Genomic DNA, 20,251 nt, shown 5'->3' on the forward strand with positions numbered 1-20,251 from the left:
CAGACATGGTGTCCGTCCTCAAGGTTACTGGAAAACAGTATTCCATTTCTTTATTCCTGCCCTCATTGCTCCCCACCCTCTCCCTAAGGCCCTTTTAGAATGAGCTCAATCTAATACAACAAATCCATCTTCAAATTGCTCCCTAGTCTTTTAAAATCTATACTATAAACATTTAAAAAACAAAATATTCGGGTTTAATGTCAAGAAGGCACATACTGGTTGGATGCAGTGGCTCACACCTGTAATCCCAACACTTTGGAAGGCCAAGGCAAGAGGATCACTTACAGCCAGGAGTTTGGGACCAGTCTGGACAACACAGTGAGACCTCACCTCTATTTTTATATTAAAAATTTTTTAAAAGAGGTGTCTATTTCTCAGATGAATTTTCAGTTTAATAAATTATTTAGCAAACACTCCAAAATGTGTTATTTCTAACTCTTCTCCATTCTCTTGAACTTCCTATTTTCATGTTCTTTTTAACCACCAAACAAACCTTTACAAATTGCCCTTGTTTAGCTTAGTCACTGAGCAAACTCTTTGTCATCTTTCAATTCTTACCTTGGATGCTCCCCTCTCTTGTGTGACACCATCCCTAAACATACCAGAGTGACATAAGTGCTTTTCTCCTTGAGTCCTGTTTATATATGACTTGGATAAAGTCATCATCTTTTTATAATGTAATTGTCTACATGTCCATTTTCATCTGCTATGCTCCTTCACCACACATACACATGTGGTGTATGTGTGTTGGCACTCAAATCACTCAAATATTCGCACATTTCAGAAAATCTAAACCAATCCCTTTGAATTAGATTCAAAGGGATTGTAAATAAAATCTGATAATTTCCTATCACACAGTAAGTGCTTTTTGACATTAGGATAATTTTTGTGATTGGTATTGAATATAAATGTCTATCGTAGAAAAATCCAAACTTTATATCAAAGAGCACTTAACCATAAATGGGTATTTATATTGTGAAATTTAAAGATCAGCGCAACAATGAACTTTCAGTTTATTCTATGATTGCTATAGTAAGTCTCAAACTGCATGTTTTCTACAGGAAATAAATCTGATGAAGACAATTAACTGTTGGAACCATTTAAACAAATGTGTTTGTTTCTTAACTTCTTAGAGTCATTAATAATACACTCTAACTATCCCATGTAGAGACAACATTTCTCAACCTTAAATTTGATCACAGGTATCTTTTGAGTGGTAGGGATGCCTACTAATAACAAAGAATAACTACTATTAAGTTAAAAAATATAGTTTAGGAAATGCCTAACCAGAAATTTTCCATTGCCAGAAAATGGCTTCCAAAGTAAATAGAAAAACAAAGACTTTGTTGAAATTTTTAAGATTGATAGTCTATAAAAATTGTAACAGTAAAATTGTGATTTTTTAAAAGTATACAAGAGCCCCTCCCACTCCCTTTATCCTTGGAGATACATTCCAACACCCTCAGTGGATGCTTGAAACCCTGGAAAATACCAAACCCTATATATACTATTTTTTTCCAATTCCTATATACCTATGATAAAGCTTAATGTATAAATTAGGCACCGTAAGAGATTAGGAGGACTACCTAATAATAAAATAGAACAATTATAACAATATATTGTAATAGAACTAAAATAAGGGCACTGTGATACTGCAACAGTCCATCTGATAACTGCAATGGCTCCTAAGTGACTAACAAGAGAGTAATGTCTATTGCATGGATATGCTAGATAAACGGAGGATTCACGTCCCAGGTGGGATGGAGCTGGATGGCATGAGATTTCATCATGCTACGTTGGCATGCAATTTAAAACTTATGAATATTTCTGGAATTTTCTTTTTAATATTTTCGGATTGTTACCGGTGGAAGGTGTCCAGGTTCTTGGTGTTTTGAACAAAGAACTGGACAAAACACACAAGCAAAGCAAGGAAAGAATGAAGCAACAAAAGCAGAGATTTACTGAAAACAAAAGTACGCGCCACAGGGTGGGAACCATCTGAGCATAGGGGCTCAAGGGCCTCCTTACAGAATTTTCTAGGGTTTAAATACCCTCTAGAGGTTTCCCATTGGTTACTTGGTGTACACCTTATGTAAATGTAAATGAAGTACTAGCGCACAATCGGTCTGATTGGTTGTGAAAAACAACCAATTAGAGGCTGAAGCAAAGTTAACAAAGTTACACTCCTATGCAAACGTCTGATTGGTTGCAGAAAGCTACCAAGCAGAGATACTTTCAATTTTCTATCTGCCACGCAAAAAAAAGAGGGGTTTGCAAAGGGCGTAGCTTCGGGTCCTTTTGTTACTTAGGTGTGGGAAGTTGGGGTTTTCCTTTTGATTTAGCTCTAGGAAGTCAGCATTAATCGGCCTTAGGTTCCCTGCCTCAATAGGAGACCCTATTCTCCTGCCTCAAGATCATGTTTAACCCTTGGTAACTGAAACTGCCTATTGCATATAAGAACTACTGTATTTTAATTATATTAATTCCTCTAAATTATTTTGGTCTTAAGCTATAATAACTTTTATGGAGAAAAACATCTATAATTGGTCACTGAAAAAAATAGAAGGGAAAATATTCATCTAAAGGGTCAGTTCACTGACACTACTATTTAATATGCATTTTTTAGCCAGATCTAATAGTCATGAGAAAATCATCCCTGACATCCAGGGAGTGACCTGACACAGCTACACCACAGTGTTGGGAGATAGCTTGACATTCACAACTAGGCTATGATTTTCCTATCGAACACCAACTAATCAGAGAGGGTCACTCTGTGACTGTGGTGAAGCAAGGCAAAAAAAAGAAAAAAAAAAGACTAGTTTATAATTTTGTCTAAGCAGAGACAAAAACAATGCGACTGTGCAAACCACAAAACATTAGCTTTCATTATTAATAATTTTACCCAGTAGTCTGGTAACATTGATACTGGCCAGTCAGCTTGGTGAAATAATCCAAACATTTACCTATGCAGAACAGACTAAAACAAAAATAAAGTAGGCACATAATAAATTTCAGCATAAAGACCATATATGTATATTATCTAGTACAGGAAGCCCACTACTATTTAGTCCTACTTCACAGATTTGATTCTTAGTTAACTACTTAATTAGATGTCTTACCAAAGAAAATGACAAGCTGTCTTGGCATGTATTTTGAAATTTAAAATAATGTGAGCTTTTTTAAAGTAACTACTCTTGGGGATTAAAACACAATTGCATACTGTGTCTGAAATGGATTTGGCTCCTCTTCTTACACTGTCAGCAATTAACTGAAAAAATTGATAAATATTATGTAATTATCAGTTAGTTACTGTTAACCCAGGCAAACAAGTTAATTTCACATAAAACATGAAATCAGGCCGGGCGCTGTAGCTCACGCCATTAAACCCAGCACTTTGGGAGGCCGAGGTGGGTGGATCCCCTGAGGTCAGGAGTTCGAGACCAGCCGGGCCAACATGGCAAAACCCCGTCTCTACTAAAAATATAAAAATTAGCCGGGCGTGGTTGTGGCGCCTGTAATCCCAGCTACTCCGGAGGCTGGAGCAGGAGAATCGCTTAGAACCTGGGAGGCGGTGGTTGCAGTAAGCAGAGATCGTGCCACTGCACTCCAGCCTGGGCGGCAGAGAGAGACACTGTCTCGAAAAAAAAAAAGAAAAGAAAAGAAAAGAAATCAGCCACGATTCAGATTTTTAATGCTAACAAGACGTTTTGCTTTCTAAATGCACACACCTTAAATATAAGGGGTGTGAGGACAGATATTTCCACAATCTAAGTGGTGTTATGACAATAATTACGAGAGCTCAGTAATAGAAACTATGTTTAACTTTACCTCGCTAGCAGCCAGGAGTCTAGCACATTATAGGTACTAAACAATGTTGTTTAGTACCTATAATGTGGTTTCGGAGAAGCAGTGCAAACGCAGCCGGCCAGGATGCCAGCAGTGCCTGCCCACGTGAGCTAGGCGACATCCCCCTAAGCGGCTGCGGCGCATGCCCACAGCGGGCGAGGCGCTAGAGGCGGAGGCGCCGGGAGGCGCGGGCTTTGCTCCTGGGGTCTCGGCCTTGGCCGGCTGGACCTGACCCTAGGGCGGCTTGCGCAGCTGTCGGGACGTGACTGCGTTCAGCCGCGTCGGGCGTGCTTTCCAGACTTGCCCAAGTTCGGGTGCCCTAGCTGCCCCTTTGCAGCCGCTGGCCTACCCCGCCCGCGGGTGAGAAGGTTGCGACGGGAGGTGGGTGGAACTCGCCAGCGCCGGGACCGCGGATTGGGTGCTTCGGCTTTCTCTTTTCCCCGTGGGCTCCGGCGTGATGCGCTGAAGCGGCCGGCAGCCGGCGGCTGGCCCTCACCGTCGGCCGGGTTGCCCTCTGCTTTTGCGGTGAGGCGTTGACCACGCCCATATGAATTGGAGCTCTCCGCCAGTAGGAGTTTCCGGAAGGAGTTTGAATTTTTGTGATTTTTATGCTTGTTTGGTCGGTGGAATATGTTGGGATTTATGTTTGCCTCTGAACAAGTGTCTTGCTCACATCGTAAATGACTTTCTCTCCGAAACGCTAAATATTCTCTCCCGCAGGAGCTCATATCCTTATTTTCCATGACAGATCTTAACGACAATATATGCAAAAGATATATAAAGATGATAACTAATATAGTTATACTGAGCCTGATCATTTGCATTTCGTTAGCTTTCTGGATTATATCAATGACTGCAAGCACCTATTATGGTAAGTCTGAGTGTTCTAAGTTGTTTCTCTGTAATCTAGTCAGAGGAAATTAAAACCATACCATTGTGAAATCCAAAACTCATATCCTCTGAATGGTTATGAATGGTTGTGTTTACTTAACTTCCATAGCCTGATTTAACTTACTAACATGATAGTATAAACAATGCCTCTAATAAATGCTTGTTGTGATAATTCGAGTTATACCTATTTCTTTTTTTTTTTTAATTTTTATTTTGTATAAGATAGGGGTCCCTCTGTGTTGCTAGGCTGGTCTCAAACCCCTAGGCTCAAGTGATCCTCCCACCTGTGTCTCCCAAAGTGCTGGCAATACAGGCCACCACTTCTGGACTAGTTACACCTATTTCAAAATGTCTTTATATTTTATGTAACTATTCCATCTGTCTTGGTAAAAGATAAGTGAGGCGAATATAGCTTTGTAAAGCAATTACAGTGATGCTTTTAATTTTGAATAAGAGTATTAGTAATGGGCCAGGCGCGGTGGCTCACGCCTGTTATCCCAGCACTTTGGGAGGCCGAGGCGGGCAAATAACCTGAGGTCGGGAGTTCAAGACCAGCCTGGCCAACATGGTGAAACCCCAGCTCTACTAAAACTAGAAAAAAGCTGTAATCCCAGCTACTCGGGAGATTGAGGCAGGAGAATCACTTGAACCCTGGAGGCGGAGGTTGCAGTGAACCAAGATTGAGCCACTGCACTCCAGCCTGGGCCACAGAGCGAGAATCCGTCTCAAAAAAAAAAAAAGTAGTAATGTAGTTTATCAGTTTCACATGTTCTGTAAAAATAATAAGAATTAAAAACGGTATACTATTTACATTTGGAGAGCTGAAGGACTTATCTGCCATTTGGTTGCTTCAAAAGAATAGACTCCTTTTAAAGCCTAAAGCTACATTGCTTAAATATAAGGTACTCTGGACTCAGATCTTTAAAGTTTTAAAGGTGCTTTAGAGCGTAAGCCTCCGTTTACACAAACTTCCTTCTCCTATGAAAACAAAATACTGGTCAGTTTACAACAAGGGAAAAATGAAAAGGAGAATGAGAATGCTTGTATCGTAAGGGATTGCCATTTCAGATTGTAGGCTTTTTGCAAAGAGACATGTGAATAGTTGGAAAGGGTTCTCCAGGCTACAGAAGCTCTCAGTGCAGTTCGTTCATAATGATTCACAGTGGGGCATCAGAGTTTTAGGGGAGGGGTGTAAGAAAAGATTCTTGTTAGTGACAGTATTTACTATGACTTGAACTAAATAGAATAAATCAGGATTTGTAAACTGAAATATCCCTCTGGGGCCAGTCACCTAATGCAAATGAATCTGTGTACGTTTTTGTGTATTAGACCTGTGGTAATAGTTTTCATTTCCAGAAATAGGATATTTCTCATCTTTTGTTGAATGCTTGGGCCCTCTTTGTCTTTCATTTCCCCTTTATTTTTCTGAGACGGAGTTTCGCTCTTTTTGCCCAGGCTGGAGTACAGTGGCACGATCTCAGCTCACTGCAACCTCTGCCTTCTGGTTTCTCCTGCCTCAGCCTCCCAAGTAGCTGGGATTACAGGTGCCTGCCACCATGCCTGGCTAGTTTTTGTATTTGTAGTAGAGACAGGGTTTCATCATGTTGGCCAGGCTGGGTCTCGAACTCCTGACCTCAGGATCCTCCTGCCTTGGCCTCCCAAAGTGCTGGGATTACAGGCATGAGCCACTGCGCCCGGCCCATTTTCTCATTTTTGATAGAAACATAGATACAAGCAGTGGTTCACAGTTTTCTTTACCATAAGGAAATCACTTTGCCTTGGCGTTTAGGAGCCTATCAGGAGTGGTGGGAACTTTAAATGGGAAAGCCATGGCCTGTTTAAAGGAGGGCACCTCTCTTTACCTTCAGTCAATTCTGCCATGTTGGCCAGAACTTCCCAATTTTAAAACAGAAGCCAAGAATCTGGATTTTTATATGATATCTCCTAATCTTTAAATATTGACTAAAATTATTTGAAAACACTCTGCTAGCCAAACATCTGTGAGCTGGATGCAGCCTCTGGAATAATCAATTTCTAACCATTGAATGAGGTGTCTGTCCTCTGACAGGCAGAGAGGAGTAAGATCCTGTTACAAAAAGAGTTCGTTCTAGGTAGTCCTTGAAATTTAATACGTGCCCCCTTTAAAAAAAATGAACCAGAGGTTCATTTTAAATATCTAGATATCCATTATTATCATAAATAGCAGTAAAAGGTTTTCAAAACTTGGACATAACCTATTTGGCCATTCTCCAGTAAGACTGTTTCTCTGAAAATATGCATGCATGTCTCAACATAAATACAGTCATGCTCCGCCTAACAATGTTTTCGTCAATGACAGACCACACATACAACATGTTCCCATAAGATTATAATACCATATTTTTACTCTACTTTTTCTATGTTTAGATACACAAATACGTTATAATTGCCTGTAGTATTCAGTACAGTAACATGCTTTACAGGTTTCTAGCCTAGGACCAATAGGCTATAGCATATAGCTTAAGTGTGTAGTAGGCTCTACCATCTAGGTGTGTGTAAGTACAGTCTGACGTTTGCATAACCATGAAATCACCTAAGGATGCATTTCTCAGAACATATCCCTATCTTTAAGTGATGCATGACTATATATTTCTTTGGTGACTTCATCTTGGTGTTTGTACTTATGACAGTATTTTAGTCCAAAAGCAGTAACGGAAGTTTACTGCCAAAACTAACCTGTGCAGACTTCACACAATTTGTGCTCCACCTTTATAATTTTTCAGGTAACTTACGACCTATTTCTCCGTGGCGTTGGCTGTTTTCTGTTGTTGTTCCTGTTCTGATCGTCTCTAATGGCCTTAAAAAGAAAAGTCTAGATCACAGTGGGGCTCTAGGAGGTATGTTTTTATTTTGAATGTTTACGGTAACTACTAAGTGCTTGCTTATATAATTTAAATTTATGTTTTCTAAATTCTGAATATATGAGACTGACTACAAATCACAGTTATATATTTTAGACAATGATAAAGTTACATCTTGCTCAGCATTCCTATTGTCAAAATTTCAGAAACTAAAGTACACTTTTAGTGTAACATACAAATTAAACTCTGTGATTGATACAAAGTAGATTAATAGGATAGATGAACCTTGACTATTCTGCTCCTTTAGTTTGATTAGTCCTCTACCAGCAGAAACACTGGCGCACTCCTCCTAGATGTAAAATGGAGCATTTGGAGAGAATAACTTTTGGAAATTGCTGTTAGTAATCTCAAAACAGAGCAGTCCAAACTTAGTGTTCTGGATTAATTTTCCAAAACTGAGTTGAGAACAGGATAGGTATTCATTCTTTTAGCAATTTTTTTTTTTTCCCGAGACAGTCTTGCTCTGTTGCCCAGGCTGGAGTGCAGTGGCATGATCGGCTCACTGCAACCTCCTCCTCCTGGATTCAAGCGATTCTTGTGCCTCAGCCTCTGAGTAGAGACTACAGGCGTGTGCCACCATGCCCGGCTAATTTTTTCTGGTATTTTTATTAGAGACAGGGTTTCGCCATGTTGACCAGGCCGGTCTCGAGCTCCTGGCCTCAAGTGATCACCTGCCTGGGCCTCCCAAAGTGCTGGGATTACAGGTATGAGCCACCATGCCTGACCCCTCTTTTAGCAAATTTTTATTGAACACTTACTAGTATGTACTACTGTTCTAAAAACTTGGGATAGATCTGTAAACAAAAAGAACATGGTGTCAGTTCTCATGGAACTTATATTCTTTAGGGCAGATAGATAATAAATAAAATATATAAAACTGTTCAGGTCATGATGAAGTTTATGAGAAAAATGAAAAGATAATTGTAAAGTGTGTACGTTGGAAGATGTAGTGCATTCTTCTGTAAATGGTGTCAGGTGCTTTTCTCTACGGAGGTCATTTTGCACTGGTATCTGAAGAAGCTAGCAATGAGATCTGACAGAATCATGTTCCAGGCTGACAGAATAACAAGTGCAAAAGTCCAGATATTTTAGAGGCTTATTTGAGAGTAAGAATAATAAGGCTCATTTGACTAGAAAATAGTAACGATAGGAAAAGAAGTGAGAGATAAAATTGAATAAACTCTAGCAATGTGCTCTCATGGTCCTATGGTTTTGTCAGTTTTGCAAAGGTCAAAACTTTTGTACTCTTTTTCTTAAAGAGGGAACCCCAAATTATATAAACTTTGGGCTCCACAAGGCCTGGATCTCCCCCTTATTTCATTTTTAGGGCATAGAGAGAATTAAATGCGATAATTTAAAGTCCTTACCTCATTGCCTGGACACATAGCCAACATTTATTCAGTGCTTGTAACTATTATTATTAGTCAGAGTTCTTCAAAATCATGCCAATTCTCTTCATAATTAAGAAATACTGTTTAAGTTATATTGTGAGATTTCTTTTCCTTTTGTGGGGTAATTGAGAATTAAAGTTAACTAGACATACTGATATTTTTATATGAATTTTATTTTACCATATAATCAATAAGTATTAGGAGTGGTTATATTTTATCTATTTAACAAATGCTTATGTCACACTTTCTATGTACCAGCCACTGCTGTTAGCACTTTGGTAGTATTAAATCATTTATAACATAATTTGAACAATCTCTGCTTAAATATAATAACATGGACTTATGCTTTGCCCAAAAAAGTTCTTTCTGGGCTGGTCGCGGTGGCTCACACCTGTAATCCCAGCACTTTGGGAAGCCAAGGCAGAAGGATCACTTGAGTCCAGGAGTTTGAGACCAGCCTGGACAGCATAATGAGACTTCACCTCTACAAAAAAAAAAAAAAAAAAAAATTAGCCTGGCGTGGTAGTGCACACCTGTAGTCCCAACTACACAGGAGGCTGATCGTGCCACTTCAGTCAGCTTGGGCAACAGAGTGAGACCCTGTGTCAAAAAGAAAAAAAAAAAAAAGCTCTCAGATATCATTGCCTTGGAATTTATTATTCTTATAGGAAAAAAGGTCAAGTCCTTCTTGAAATTCTGTCTTCCTTGGGCTTCTGTGCTGTATATTGTCCTGCTTCTCTGACTTTTACGATCTCTACTGTTGTTTCTTTCCTGCTGCTAGAAGAGCTGCCTTCTAGCCCTTGGACATCTACTCCTCTCCTATGTTGATTAGAATTAAAAGATATGAAACCTAACACTGCCACCTGTTATCAGTGCAAACTTGGGCATGCTGCCTAACTCCTAGGAGACTCACTTTCTTAATCTCTTATGAAATACCTCCAATAGTAATATCTTATGGACTTATTGGTAAAGCTCAAACAAGATATTATATGAGGCAACACATCTTTGTAAACTATACAAAAATGTTCATTGTTAGTGATTATGTAATTTCAACCATATTTTTATACGTGAATGACTATTAAATTGGCATTGCCACAAACATTTCTTTCTTACTCCGTACCTCTGCTCACGTTACTTCTCCCCCTCAACCTCTCTCCTACCTCATTATATATGCTGATTATTATTATTATTATCATCTGCATTAATAGAGAAGTATATAGAGAGGTTTGAAGGATGAAGAGACAGTTCCGGGCAGAAAACAATGAAAAGTGCAGAAAACTGAAACTAACACTTGCAGAATAAAATTAAATGAAGTATTCTCACTTAAAAAGTTTCTGGTTCTAGGCTTCTTAGTGCTTAATGAAGTATTCTTATTGAATAGGATTCAAATCTCATGAAGTCATTTATTTGCTGCCAGCCCTTAGAGTTGGAAATGATCAAATGTAGTAGTAGATGGAAGCGTGTCCTTAACTTACTTTCAGTAGTAACTGATAGTTCTAAAGTCAGGTAGCAAAAATATAATATGCATGTTTCTAAAAATTATCCTGGTGCTATAACATGCCACTTGATCTGCTTGAGCATAAAGGAAATCTGCTAGATTATAAACTCCTTGAGGACAAAGAGTATCTTATGCTTCTGTGGCCCATGTTTCTTTGAATAGTGCTAGATACATAATAGATGATTAGGAATAGATGTAGTCTGATTTTTAAAAACCTTTGCTTTTTTCCTAATTATTTCATTCTATGAACTGTTTATCTTTTCTTCTTTTTTTGTAAAAAAAAAAAAATTATGGCCAGGTATGGTGGCTCACACCTGTAATCCCAGCACTTAGGGAGGCCAAAGCAGGCAGATCACTTGAGCCCAGGAGTTTGAGACCAGCCTAGGCAACGTGGTGAAACCTCGTCTCTACTAAAAATACAAATATTAGCCAGGCATGGTGACAGGTGCCTGTAATCCCAGGTACTTGGGAGGCTGAGGCAGGAGAACTGCTTGAACCCAGGAGGCAGAGGCTGCAGTGAGCTGAGATCATGCTGCTGCACTCAAGCCTGGGTGACAGAGCGAGACCCTGTCCCAAAAAAAAATTTTTTTTTTAGAGGCAGGGTCTCGCTCTATCACCCAGGCTGTAGTGCAGTGATGCAACCATAGCTTAGTGCAGCCTTGAATTCCTGGGCTCGAGCAGTTTGCCTGCCTCAGCTTCCTGGGTAGTAGCGACTACAGGCACGCGCCGCCACACCCAGCTTTTCTTACTGTTTGGAACTTTTTGTTTCCTTAAGGATAAAAAAAAATCTAATGCTGATTTAAAGTATATCATAGTAGTTGGGAATATTATCCTAGAGTATGACTGCAAGTCACTTAAACTCTCAGTGTTGTACTTGTCCTGTCTATAAAATGTGAAGGAATAATGGTATCTATAGCAATGAATTATCATGAAGTGTTATCCATGTAAAATGCTTAGCACAGTACTTGGCATACAAATATTTTATAGATGTTAGTTATTATTACTGTTTTCCTTCCACTACTGCTATTCACAGTGATATAGTTTGACCATGTCTCCACCCAAATCTCATCTTGAATTGTAGCTCCCATAATTCCCACATGTCAAGGGAGGGACCTGGTAGGAGGTAATTGAATCATGGGACAGGTCTTTCCCGTGCTGTTCTCGTGATAGTGAATAAGTCTCACGAGAGCTGATGGTTTTGTAAAGGGGAGTTCACCTACACAAGCCTCCTTGCCTGCCGCTATGTAAGATGTGACTTTGCTCCTCATTTGCCTTTGGCCATGATTGTGAGGCCTCCCCAGCCATGTGGAACTGTGAGCCAGTTGAACCTCTTTTCTTTATAAATTACCCAGTTTCAGGTTTGTTTTTATTAGCAGCGTGACAGCAGACTAATTCACACAGTTATAAGAAATTTTACTTTGCTACATCATGACTTTAGTGTGTCTAGGATTTAGAAGTAAGAGTTACAGAACTTCCTCAGGATCTGGGTATTTAGAACCATTCATGACAGAAACATATACCTCAGTGTTAAGAGGATTAGGCAGGGGTTCAGTCACAGTCAGTCTCTAAGCTGCACACTGAAGTGGAGGGCTCTGGTCTCTTGGAGAGAGAGCGAGCATTGCCAGAATAAGGAGAGGGTCACATGAGGGGGATTTGTGGCAAAGTGTTTATGGAAGAGCACAGCAAGAGGGGGTGTTGTCAGAAAGGCCACTGGTGGTGCTCTGTGTGGTTTCACAAGGGTGGCCTGACCTCTTTTTGGTCACTATACTTTGGGTCTGGTTTCAGTCTTTCTGAAGTAGAAGCGTCACTCTGTCATGTACCCAGAGTTGATTAGAGCCTAGAAAACTGGTTGAGTGTTGCTCATTGTCATAAACGATTGCTATATGAGCCAGAATGCCACTTTATTAATCAGATAGAAGAACTACCAGGCAGAAGAACACAAACATCACTGTTCAGGCATGCCCTATTCTTGTAGTCAGGCCACTTGAGAAGTCAGATTATAATTAGAAGGCTGCTTTGGTGAGTACAAAGTCCGAGAAACAGTTATGCAAATCCACAAATCAAAGGTTCCCCTCCCTTGGACATGGTTCAAGAAGTCTGCCAACCTCTGGTTCTTTTGGCCTTCACTTTCTACATTTTGGGCTAGCCAAGTAAATTATTATAGAATATGTATGAAGCAATAGGTGAGCTTTGAGTTTATTAAATTACTATGAAATTCCAGTCCTGCCTTTCTCTTTTATGCCTCCTGGAGATTACCCAGGTCACCCTGGTTGGAATTTGGGGTATAACTCTAATCCCATTGTCAGAAATTTGTAGACAGTGTCATTTTACTCCCCCGATGCTATCTGTTAGGTACAGAATTTACCTGTTTTAGGCTCAGAAGGCAACCATAGTCCTCAAGTCTTCAAATTATTTGGGAGTACCCTATTGTCATATATATGAACCCCTTATCAATGATATTTAGAGATCTGCAGGATGGAGAGGTGGAAAAGATATGAACAGGAGATAGCAGTTACTAATCTAAAATGTAGACATAGGTAGGAGTTGCCAAAAGTTCCAAGCTATCTTTACACTGCATGAAAGAAACCATTCCCTCAAAGCTTGTCTTGTTCATTTCCTCAATCTGAAGCTGTCACCAACATGAACATTGATTGCTTCATGTGGTATTTTAAGGTGGCTGAAGTAAAAAGGATATAGATGCCATTTGTAACATCTCAGTGTAGGTTGTGTAGGGCTCTTCTACCTTGGGTTTGTTTAGAGACGGTGGAACAAATTGTTAACAGTGAATATTCATGAAGAGGAGGAGGGGAGACACTTTGACTTTCAGTTTGTATATTTCCATGTGTTTTGACTTTCCCCTTCAGTAGTTGCATACAACTTTTGTAATGTTTTAAAAATCAGTTGAAAAAACTTAAAGGTTGGATAACAATATTGTAATATTTATCATTATTATTGTTGAGCTTTTGCCACTGGAACTGTTGCTGTTATTAGTATCCATGATATTAGGTAACACTTATTAAGGACCTCTTACATCCTGGATAATATAATAAGCATATTACAAAAATTATCCCTGACTTTTTACAGCAAGCCGGTAAAGTCAGAATTCTGATTATTCTCATTTCACCAATGCAAAATTGAGACTTAAGGAGGTTAGGTAACTTATCCTAATCTTGAAGAGGTAAGTGAAGGAGCCAAAGTTTGAACTCTAGACTGTTCAACTCCAGAGCCGAAGCACTTTGTTATTATTAATACTTCATATCAAGTTACCCTGTTTCTGTACTCTCGATTAAAAGGTACCAAAGTTAAATACCAGTAATTGAGTATCTCTGGAAGGGTCAATGAGTAACTATCTCATTGGTTATGATATCTGAACTTTGAGCTAAGCAATGGAAAGGGTTATTATAGAAAAAGAAGGCCAGGTGCTGTGGCTCACTCCTGCAATACCAGCACTTTAGGAGGCCAATGCTGGGCAGATTGCTTGAGCCCAGGAGTTTGAGACCAGCCTGGGCAATATAGTGAGACCCCATCTCTATTTCTAATTTTTTTAAATTAAGATAATTTTAAAAATATTATCTAAAATATTATCTTACATTCATATGGCATTGCTTGAAAGGAGATTAAAATATGGTAAAAAAATGTGTACTCAAAATGGCATTCAGTTTACTGCTTGCTAAGAACTTAATTGGTAAAATGCAAATTGCTAGAAATGTACATTTCAGGTTATAATATAAAAATAATGGAAAAAATCCATTCTTTTTTCACAGCATTGATGTATGAATTGAATATAATTCTGTGTTTATATATGTTTCTTTCAGGGCTAGTCGTTGGATTTATCCTAACCATTGCAAATTTCAGCTTTTTTACCTCTTTGCTGATGTTTTTCTTGTCTTCTTCGAAACTCACTAAATGGAAGGGAGAAGTGAAGAAGCGTCTAGATTCAGAATATAAGGAAGGTAAAATTATGTTTGATATCATTCAAAATAGTAAACTTCATTTAATCCTAACATAAGGTTTGTTTTTGTTTTTGTTTTTGTTTTGAGACGGAGTCTCGCTCTGTTGCCCAGGCTGGAGTGCAGTGGCGCAATCTCGGCTCACTGTAAGCTCTGCCTCCCGGGTTCACACCATTCTCCTGGCTCAGCCTCCTGAGTAGCTGGGACTACAGGCGCCTGCAACCATGCCTGGCTAATTTTTTCGTATTTCTAGTAGAGACGGGGTTTCACCGTATTAGCCAGGATGGTCGCGATCTCCTGACCTCGTGATCCGCCTGCCTCGGCCTCCCAAAGTGCTGAGATTACAAGCGTGAGCCACTGTGCCCAGCCAACATAAGCTTTTAATCAGAATGTTGTTTAAACTGTCAAAACACATCAATTTTATATGAGAATTCCTTTAGTAGCCAAATTGAGTTTATAATTTATTTCACAACAATGGGAAATAACAGCAGAATTTTAGAAGCACTAGAGTCTATCATAATTTTTCCAGATTTGTTAATAACAGTATAAAATCTGGGCAAATGTACCATAACACTTTTACTGTTTTTAATTTTTTTTTGTTGTTTTTCTTTTCTTGAACTTTAAAACATAAACACCTATAACTGCATGGTTTTTCTTCTAAGGAGGAAGCATTTGTTTGTCCTTTTCATCTGTTTGTTTCCAGGTGGGCAAAGGAATTGGGTTCAGGTGTTCTGTAATGGAGCTGTACCCACAGAACTGGCCCTGCTGTACATGATAGAAAATGGCCCCGGGGAAATCCCAGTCGATTTTTCCAAGCAGTACTCCGCTTCCTGGATGTGTTTGTCTCTCTTGGCTGCACTGGCCTGCTCTGCTGGAGACACATGGGCTTCAGAAGTTGGCCCAGTTCTGAGTAAAAGTCCTCCAAGACTGATAACAACCTGGGAGAAAGTTCCAGTTGGTGAGTTTTTTCTTCTTTTTGACCCATTGGTAGACACAGTTGGTGAGTCTTGATTTGAGATTCTTTAAAAAAACCGAAAAACCTCTTGATGTAATGTATTTTAGAGCCTTTTAAGAACTTTATTTAGTCTCTTTAAATAATAATTGGAAAATTTCTGTCAACTATTAAATTGGTAATAATAAATAATATTTGCAGGAAATGTTAGCAAGACCTAGATAAGCAATACAGGAACATAGAGATTGATTTGCAAACATATCAGTAGGGAAGGAAAAGAGAGGGAACAATAGAATATTTATTGAGGGCCTGTTAGGATATCAGTGCTTTAAGATATATCTCAATTCTCCATTATCAACATTATCAACAACTACATAGGTTGAGCATCTCAAATCTGAAAATCCAAAATCCAAAATGCTCCAAAATCTCAAACTTTTTGAACACTGACATGATGCTCACAGGAAATGTTCATTGGAACATTTCAGATTTATGATTTTCAGATTCGGGATGTTCAACTGTTAAGTCTATATAATGCAAATATTCCAAACTCTGAAAAAATTTGAAATCCAAAACACTTCTGGTCTCAAGCAATTCGAGTAAAGAGAATACTCAACCTATACTGCTTCTTTTTGTCCTCTGATGCTTCTCTTCCTCTTCGTCCCCTTCTTTTCTTTCTACCCATCCTATCCCCCATCATCACCTTCTCCTCCTTTTTTTCTCCTCTTCTTCATCATCATTGTAACAGCTAGCATATTTTAGATACCTACTACAGAGCACTATTCTAACTGCTTTACACAGATTGCCACTTAGTACTCCTAATAATCATATAAATTGGTGCTTTTATTATTTATATCTTATAAAGAAACTAAAGCACAAAGAAGTTAGATAAATTAACTACAGTCACATGGCTTAAGAGTAGCAGAATTGGGCCTGGCAAGGTGGCTCACGCCTGTCATCCCAACTACTAGAGAGGCTGAGGTGGGAGGATCACTTGAGCCTGGAGTTGGAGGCTGCAGTAGGCTATGATCACACCATTGTACTCTAGCCTGGTTGATAGAGCAAAACCTTGTCTCTGAAAAGAGAGAGAGAGAGAGAGAGAGAGAAGCAGAACCAAGATTGAAACCAGGCAGTCTGGCTTCATTGAACCATTCTGCTTCATTGCTTAAAATGTCAAGAGTTACCGAGGAGAAAATACTGTTTTCTAAATAGCTACAGTCTTTAGATTGCATTAAAGAGAATGCTTTCTTTAAATCAGTCTTGATTAGATAGGTACCTTGCTGTCCTTGCCTTTATGTGTTTGCTGATTATTAACCGGATGATTTTCTGCATGTTTCTTCTTCAGGTACCAATGGAGGAGTTACAGTGGTGGGCCTTGTCTCCAGTCTCCTTGGTGGTACCTTTGTGGGCATTGCATACTTCCTCACACAGCTGATTTCTGTGAATGATTTAGACATTTCTGCCCCGCAGTGGCCAATTATTGCATTTGGTGGTTTAGCTGGATTACTAGGATCAATTGTGGACTCATACTTAGGGGCTACAATGCAGTATACTGGTGAGAAAATCCCTTCATTCTTGCAACTTATTGGTGTGTTAAAGAAATAGGGAAAAGAAAGAAAAAAATGTTAACAATGAAAATAAATCCAAAGACACAGGGTGTTGAGGGACTAGAAATGATAGGGCAAAGTCTCTTTCACAATTTTGGTTTTCTTATTCTTTTGTATTAAATTAATTGAAAGAGAATTAGTCCCACGCAGCAATGATTAGAAGCCGTGTGGGGAAGATACAATAGTGCAGAGAACAGACGTTTTTGTGTGAGCCATTACCTAATCCCAGAAAAGCAAGACGTTTGGGATCAGATCATTTTAATACAATTCCTTCCATTCATTTTCCTATTCCATTTGAGGAGTAATTGTACAAATCTGACTGTACACGCGACCTACTTTCTTACTGAGGTATCATGCTTGCTATTCTTGCCCCTGAGTTTTTTGCTTCATTAAGATATATGGTCGATGTCTGGGCACGGTGGCTCACATCTATAATCCCAGCACTTTGGGAGGCCAAGGGGGGCAGATCACTGGAGGTCAGGAGTTCGAAACTAGCCTGGCCAACATGGTGAAACCCCATCTCTACTGAAAATACAAAAATTGTCTGGCATAGTGGCGCCTGCCTATAATCCCAGCTACTTGGGAGGCTGAGGCAGGAGAATTGCATGAACCTGGGAGGCGGAGATTGCAGTGAGCCGAGATCATGCCACTGCACTATAGCCTGGGCAACAGAGCAAGACTCCATCTCAAAAAAAAAGAAAAAAGATATATGGTAGAGTGGTAGATATTTTTCTCAAAATTTTCTGTGCTTTGTTTCTAAGGCTCTCCCATCCTATCAGTGTACTCACATATTCTGTTAGGTGTGTATTTGCTCCACACTCTCATCAACCATGTTTCTCCTTTGATTGACATCAGGAAGAGGTTGGAAGGCTAGAGAAGGGTTCTCTCAGTATAGTCCTCCCAGCACTCTTCATGCCTCAGAAAATCTATGTGCCCTTCCTCCCCCTCCCCATCAGTCAGAATATTTGTTCTCCATTTTGTTAGTCTCATTTAGATTTTAAGGACGAAGTAATCTGATCTTAATTCTCACTAAAGGGTCAATAACTCTACACGCACACACAGACAGTAAACATGTTTTTTAAAGAGTGTAGGTTTTATTCTAAATTGGGTTCTAACTGGGGAAGTTCCTGATTGCATTGAGTGGGTTGAAAAGAAATGCATGCAGTAGGGGAGATTTTGTAAATCTTCGTGTGCCTCCTTTGTGCCAGCCCCATGCTCAACCCTGCGTTTACAGTACTGTGGCCACAGACATGATCCCTACTCCCAAGGACGTCATAGATCAGTCTTGGAGGGGAACCACTGGGAAGGCAGGCCCAACCTGCCAGTTTCATGCCCTCTCTGCTTTTCATGTTCTCTCTTCCACTTCTGAAGCAATTCCAGAGGTATTGACAGAAAATTACTGAGAACCCATTTATTCAAAGAGGCCATTTGTAATCAAGGGTCCTATGTCTCTCATCATATAAATGATCCATTAAAGTCATTTAGCAAGTCACTTAGAACCTTTCAAAGATTGTCTCCTTTGGAGGAAAAAGCCTATTTTGTTCTTTTTTTAAAATCAGGTACATGTACCCTAGAACTTAAAGTATAATAAAAAAAAGAAAAAAAAAGAAAGAAAAGAAAAAAAATCAAGTCATTTGGGTTTTCTATCTCACTTGCTTCTTTTTCCATTCCAGGGTTGGATGAAAGCACTGGCATGGTGGTCAACAGCCCAACAAATAAGGCAAAGCACATAGCAGGGAAACCCATTCTTGATAACAACGCAGTGAATCTGTTTTCTTCTGTTTTTATTGCCCTCTTGCTCCCAACTGCTGCTTGGGGTTTTTGGCCCAGGGGGTGAACTTTATTTCATTTCCACAGGTTGAAACTGGTGAGTCCAGCTAAATTTGCAATTCCAACTTTCATCCTAAGAATAATAACTGTAATGGCAAAGCAGAAATGCCAGTTCCTCCTGTATTCCATTGAGATGGGATTTCACATTTTCCTCTCATCAACTCCCCTGTAACAGCTAGCGTCTTTCTAGTGAAAGAGAAGAATTCCTAGAACTTATGCATTTTTTTTCTGCTGAATGGAAGTCTTGAGCAATGAAGCTATATTGTCCCTACATATTACTATATATTGAACTGAAAGTTCTTACATAATCAATGTCAAGTTTTGTCTTATTTTGTTTTGTTTGTTTAAACCAGTGTAGGAAATAAAAGTGATGATATTTAAAATAGTTCTCAGTTGAAGCAGAGAAATGCCACTGTGCTAGTTGCCCAAATGTTGTGTCTATTTTAAATTGTTTAAGCTGATGTGTATGGGAGCCTAAACAAGTGTAGTATCCTGAACTTCTCCCATTAATTGCTATTCACAATTGGGAAAAGTGTGGAGATTGGTTCCTAGTGAGTTTTGCGGCCTACTCCACATTTGTTCTTCCTTCCTCAGGGTTAGTGATGAAAAAAAGTAAATATCTTTTTCATATGTCCATTAGAATGTATGAAAAAAATCATTTTAACTAAAAGCAAAAGAATTTTATCTTATATCTAAAAAATGTATAACTTACTATATGTTTCAGTTGCTCTCTGAACAAAAATTATCTTCAATTTAATATGTGGAATGTGTTTTCTAGCTTTCTTTGAATTATGTATGGCAACCTGGTTTAGCACTGGCATCCTGAACAGTTAAGAGTCACTGGGAAATTATTGTATTTCTTTATAAATTTACTATCATATCAATTGCTGGAAAATGCTATGATTTTTCTATTATTACCTTCTAAGTTGTATTCTCTCTTACACTGTAGCCTCAACTAAGGCAATTCTGCTGTTTGTTCTTCACTATGATTTACTGTGTGCCAAAGGAGTTTTGACAGGATACAGAGTATTTTACTAAAAGTATTTTTAAATGTTTCTCATGTGATTTCTGTACCTTCTTCCTCCTGCCCCTTTTGCTTTTTTAAAGAAACTGGGGAAGGATTTATGAATACACCACCACCAGAGTGGATAATGCTTAGAATTCTTTATTGGTGGCCATACTATGGTGATGATCTAGAACTGACTTACTTCAGGACAGAAGAAAAAACAATCACACCCTTAACCTTTAAGCCAGTCAGATCAGAGGGTTGCAACAATTGGGTTAAACTTTGGGTATACATTGGAAGCACCAGGGCATGTTTGCTTTTTTTGTTTATGTGTTTGTTTTTTGAGACAGAGTCTCACACTGTGGCCCAGGCTGGACTCCAGC

General features: G+C 39.1%; 1 protein-coding gene across 4 annotated transcripts; it reads left to right on the forward strand.

The window, feature by feature from the left end:
• The first annotated feature begins 3,935 nt into the window (after positions 1–3,935).
• Positions 3,936–19,917, forward strand: TMEM19 (transmembrane protein 19). Of its 4 annotated transcripts, none has more exons than XM_009425846.5 (7): positions 3,936–4,206; positions 4,567–4,717; positions 7,500–7,613; positions 14,342–14,479; positions 15,180–15,434; positions 16,771–16,980; positions 18,706–19,917. In XM_009425846.5, exons 2-7 carry the CDS (start codon positions 4,588–4,590, stop codon positions 18,867–18,869), a joined length of 1,011 nt encoding a protein of 336 aa, XP_009424121.3. In that variant the 5' UTR covers positions 3,936–4,206; positions 4,567–4,587; the 3' UTR covers positions 18,870–19,917. The 4 variants fall into 4 exon arrangements, with proteins under 4 accessions (XP_009424121.3, XP_063641977.1, XP_009424119.3 ...); XM_063785907.1 differs by having other exon boundaries at positions 3,978–4,227; positions 4,595–4,717; XM_009425844.5 differs by having other exon boundaries at positions 3,982–4,227.
• The last annotated feature ends 334 nt before the right edge of the window (positions 19,918–20,251 follow it).

The sequence above is a fragment of the Pan troglodytes genome, chromosome 10 (genome assembly GCF_028858775.2).
Source record: "Pan troglodytes isolate AG18354 chromosome 10, NHGRI_mPanTro3-v2.0_pri, whole genome shotgun sequence".
Classification (NCBI taxonomy): Eukaryota; Metazoa; Chordata; class Mammalia; order Primates; family Hominidae; genus Pan; species Pan troglodytes.